The sequence below is a fragment of the Solanum pennellii genome, chromosome 9, assembly GCF_001406875.1.
Source record: "Solanum pennellii chromosome 9, SPENNV200".
Taxonomy (NCBI): domain Eukaryota; kingdom Viridiplantae; phylum Streptophyta; class Magnoliopsida; order Solanales; family Solanaceae; genus Solanum; species Solanum pennellii.
Window position 1 is genome coordinate 18,142,494 of NC_028645.1, and position 4,971 is coordinate 18,147,464.

Below are 4,971 nucleotides of genomic sequence, written 5' to 3' on the forward strand. Positions count from 1 at the left end.
TATTCATGTAGTATGAAGTCTTACATATGCTACATATTAGTAATATCAATTTTAATATAGTTACTTGTACAGATGGATAATCTGATAATTCAAATAGTTCCTTATATTTAAGATGAATAATATTTAATCTCAAGAAACGATAAGATGACTTATGTGCTTATGTCACCCACTATTTCATCAAATTATTATGTGGCTTACAATAGTTTCATCAGGCAAAGAATACAAATTCTAAAGCCATTAATTCTCAATGAACTTAATAAATGTTACACAAACATATATCTTAATGTATAATTGAATCTAAATAATTCATTTTGGAGCAGAAGCAGAAGTTGTAGCTTGAGCACGAGCTCGGGGTTGGAAAAAAGTAAGCAACTCATCTCTTCTCGGAGGTAGATATTTTTTGACTGGGCTATAATTAATATATTCATCTCTCCAAGCACAAATTTTAGGGTTTTGACTTGTCACTAATACAACTCCAGAGGCTTCTTCATAAACTCCTACCCAAAGTGCCACCATATTTGCAACAATTTCAGCAAACCCAAATTTGTCACCTACAAAGAACTTCTTATCCTTGAGCTCATTATCAAGAACTTTCAACATCTCGAAAACTTCCTCTTTACCTTTCTCTTGCTCCTCTCCTTTGCGAAAGAAGGTATTCACCACAGCCATCACCTACAAACACTCAAATGCTACGTCTCAGTCTCATGCAAGTTAGAATATATGTTGCCCCACTCAAATAAGCATGATTATTATACAAATTCATGTCAAGTATACCAAGCTCACTAGATCTTATATAAGTCATATGAAGATGAATTTACCTTATCATCAAGAAACTTAGCCCAAAAACGAGCTAAAGCTCGGTCATAAGGTTCTTTTGGCAAGATGGAAGGGCCATCAAATGTCTCATAAATGTATTCGAGAATGAGCATAGACTCAATGATGGGCTTGCCATTGTGAATGAGCACTGGGATTTTCTTGTGAATTGGATTAGATTGAAGAAATAGAGAGCTCTTGTTGTTTCTATCTTCTTCTATATATTCATATTTGACACCCTTAATCTTCAGAGCCCACTCAACTCTGTGACTAAATGGGCTATACCAAAAACCTAGCAACTTTACTTGAGCCATAAAGTTCACAACTTTGGTTATGCTTTGCTAGTTAACAACTATGCAAAAGGAAATCTTAGTGGTGATTCTCTCTTGAATTATGGTCTTATTTTATAGTAGGAAAAATCATTGGAAGTGTCTTAGCACCAATAGTTGTCTAAGACTTGAAAAAACAAATGATTATTAAATTAACTCATGTTTGTCCCATTACGTAAGAACTTAGATAACTTTTCTTTAAAATCATTCATGCTGATGTTATGGTACTTAACAGATTTCATGTACAAGAGATTTCTATTGACAGGTTTCAAAGGAAATTCCAAGCATCTCTTCTTTTAATAATTTTCATGCGGCATGAATTTAAAATAGTTGAACTATGAGTATCATACACAAGAGATTATGCCAAAAACAAATTTCATGAATGTCAGAATAATCTCTTTTTTTTGTCACAATTTATATTATTCACTTTTCTTTTACTCTGTGTTACTTTTGTTTTACTCAGTGCAAAAAGAATAATATATTTTTATTTTTAGTAATAATTTAATTTTAAAATATTAATTTAGAGTCGCACAAATATTTATGAGTTATTTTAGACAAAAAAAATTATAATTGTAGCGGTACAACCAACAATAATCGTGTGAGGTTCTGCTCTTTGTTTGACACTTTGATAGTGGGCCGTTTTCTTACCTCTTTTTTTTTTTTAACTTATCATTCAATCACTCCTATTTTCTTTCATATGTTTTTGTCCCAACAAATAGTCAATTCTCAAATACACAATTAAATAATTATTACATTTGATAGCAAATCTCTTCTTTGTTGGGTTTGGGTCTTTTTTCGTTTCTATGTGGATGAATAAAAGTTGAAGGTTTTAGGTCTTCCATCCTTTCAGTTATGGATAAAATTAATCTAAATTTAACTAGCCCACTTTTGTCCCCTCAACCTATGCTCGAAATCCCATAGACACACTTATATTATACTAAGGTCCTATTACCCCTGAACTTTTTTTATATGTAATTTTTTATTTCTTTTTGGCTTACGTGGCATTAGCTTGAAAAAAAAAAGTCAATCAGCGTTGGATCCACAAGATAGTGCCACGCAGATCTAAAATGGATATAAAATTATTAATAAATAAGTTCAAGGGGGTTAATAGGACCTTAGTATAGTATAAGTGTGTCTCTGAGATTTCGGGCATATATTGAGGGAGTACTTGTGCATTATTCCTTTATTGGTTAAAGGGTCAACCCGTCCCAACTTGCGGCCCGCTTAGGACTGGGTTGGGCCGCTATTTTATTGACCCTTTAACTAAAAGGGTTAACCCGGCCCAACCCATTTAACTCTGTAGCCCATTAGGGTTGGATTGGGTTGAGTTGGCCAGCTCATTTTGACAGCTCTATGCCTAAGCATTAGATGACCATTTCTCTAATGTTTGATGGAAATATAAAGAAGAACACGAAAATAACTAAAGAACTCCTAAACGACCAAAAAAGAGGACAAAAAAATATCTTTTTTTAAACAAAAAAAAAATAAATGAAGAATAGCTCTTAATCAAATGTAAAATAGTGATTTTCTGAAATGACTTATGAGATAATTTTTAGCCAGAAATATGGATTTGATGTTTCTTAAAAGAAAATAAAGAAATTATTTGTTAATTTACTCATGGCAAGGACTTTAATTTAAGAAATTAAATCTCAACCTTTAATTTTTAATTATGACATATGGCCTTCAGAATAGGAACTTGAGAAAATGATGAGAATGAGTAATGAAGAAGAGCCTCATCCAAAAAATTATGTGTCCTGCAATAGTCTTATCAGGAAAAGAAAACAGAATGTAAAGCCATTAATAGTCACTGAACTTAATAAATTATACAAACACATAACTCAATACATATTGAACCTAAATAATACATTTTGAAGCAGAAGCACAAGTAGAAGTTGTAGCTTGAGCACGAGCTCGGGCTTGGAGAAAAGTAAGCAACTCATCTCTTTTTAGAGGTAGATATTTCTTGATTTGGCTACAGTTAATATATTCATCTCTCCAAGCACAAAATTAGGAAAATTTTGACTTGTCACTAATACAACTCCAGATTGTGGTGCACATGATCGGGTTAGTTCAGGTTTTTCAAATATCAAATCATATCATTTGTGTCAAATTTTTGAATTTATAAATCAAACCAAACCAATAAAGCTCAGATTTTTCAACTTCGGATTTTTTCGAATTTCTTCGGGTTTTTTTGGATTTTCAAATTTTTTCGATAAAGTATTCATATAAACATATAATTTACTTGTAATTTAAATATTTCTTTAGTCCTACCAAAATGCAACTATCTAAGTTATTTGTCAAGAAAATAACAAAAAATATGATATGATTAACGACACTAAAATATCCAACAAAAAATAATATAATCGCGTAAAATAAATATTGCAAATTAATAAGTCATAATGAAATTGGTCATAATTGAAAGTACTAAATCATGTTAAAATAAGTTTAGTAAGCAGTAGTTACATGACTAAATATTAAAAGAACTAAAATTAGATCATGTATTTTAATTGTCTAAATCTAATAATCAATATTATTATCATTCTTAGTGTTCAATTGATCTTTTTTTGCATTAGTATTAGTTAGATTTTTATTTAAACTTTATTATAATTACCAACATGTAAGGACTATAATCTTTAGTAGATCATTAAGAATTCTAACTTCCAAACATGAAATAACTATATTAAAAGATAAAAACTATGAAAAAGTATAAGATATATTCAAAAATTATATCAAAGTAAGTATTTTTACATATAAAATAAAATTTTAAAATTATATATAATGTCGGGTTGGTTTGGTCTTGGGTTGGTTTTTGTAAGTTGAAACTAAACCAACCTAAATATAGTCGGGGTTTTTTTTTCCAATACCAAACCAAGTCAAACCAAACCATAGTCGAGTGTTTTTTTCGATTTGATTCGATTTGTGATTTGATTCAATTTTCGGTTCGATTTTATACACCCCTAACTCCAGAGGCTTCTTCATAAACTCCTAGCCAAAGTGCCACCATATTTTCAACAATATCAACAAACCCAAATTTGTCACCTACAAAGAACTTCTTATCCTTATTATCAAGAACTTTGAACATCTCACAAACTTCCTCTTTACCTTTCTCTTGCTCATCTCCTTTGCGAAAGAAAGTACTCACACGACCGTCACCTACAAAACACTCAAAAAATTAACAACTTTCGTGACGATACTATGTCTTAATCTCATGCAAGTTAGAATATATGTTGCCCCACTCAAATAAGCATGATTATTATACAAAATTATGTGAAGTATAACAAGCTCAATAGAATATCTTATATATGTCGTATGAAGATGAATTTACCTTATTATCAAGGAACTTACCCTAAAACTAGCTAAAGCACGGTCATAAGGATCTTTAGGCAAGATGGAAGGGCCATCAAATGTCTCATCAATGTATTCTCATAGACTCAACAATGGGCTTGCCGTTGTAAATGAACACTGGGATTTTCTTGTGAATTGGATTGGATTGAAGAAGTAGAGAGCTCTTGTTATTTTTATCTTGTTCTATAGATTCATATTTGGTTCCCTTAATCTTTAGAGCCCACTCAACTCTGTGACTAAATGGGCTATACCAAAAACCTAGCAACTTTACTTGAGCCATAAAGATCACAACTTTGGTTATGCTTTGCTAGTTTAAAAGGAAATGTTAGTGGCGATTCTCTCTTGAATTATGGTCTTATTTTATAGTATGAAAAATCAATGGCAGTCTCTTAGCACCAAAAGTTAATTTAATCAATGATGATTAAATTAACTCATGTTTGTCTGAATACGTAAGCACTTAGCTAACTCTTTTTAATCATCCATG

General features: G+C 31.1%; 1 protein-coding gene and 1 pseudogene across 1 annotated transcript; both read right to left on the reverse strand.

Annotated features, from left to right (window-relative positions):
• Positions 1 to 199: 199 nt before the first annotated feature.
• Positions 200 to 1,314, reverse strand: LOC107030761 (probable glutathione S-transferase). The gene is made up of 2 exons (XM_015232018.2): positions 819 to 1,314; positions 200 to 672 (listed from the first exon to the last, which is right to left on the reverse strand). Exons 1-2 carry the CDS (start codon positions 1,125 to 1,127, stop codon positions 307 to 309), a joined length of 675 nt encoding a protein of 224 aa, XP_015087504.1. The 5' UTR covers positions 1,128 to 1,314; the 3' UTR covers positions 200 to 306.
• Positions 1,315 to 2,996: 1,682 nt separating this feature from the next.
• LOC107030799 lies at positions 2,997 to 4,767 on the reverse strand (annotated as a pseudogene).
• Positions 4,768 to 4,971: the final 204 nt, after the last annotated feature.

Bases quoted from the DNA above. Each gene is read 5' to 3' on its own strand.
- LOC107030761 (XM_015232018.2), bottom strand. From the start codon at position 1,127: ATGGCTCAAGTAAAGTTGCTAGGTTTTTGGTATAGCCCATTTAGTCAC. The intron at 673-818 runs GTAAATTCATCT...GAGTGTTTGTAG, and splicing joins CTAAGTTTCTTGATGATAAG to GTGATGGCTGTGGTGAATAC.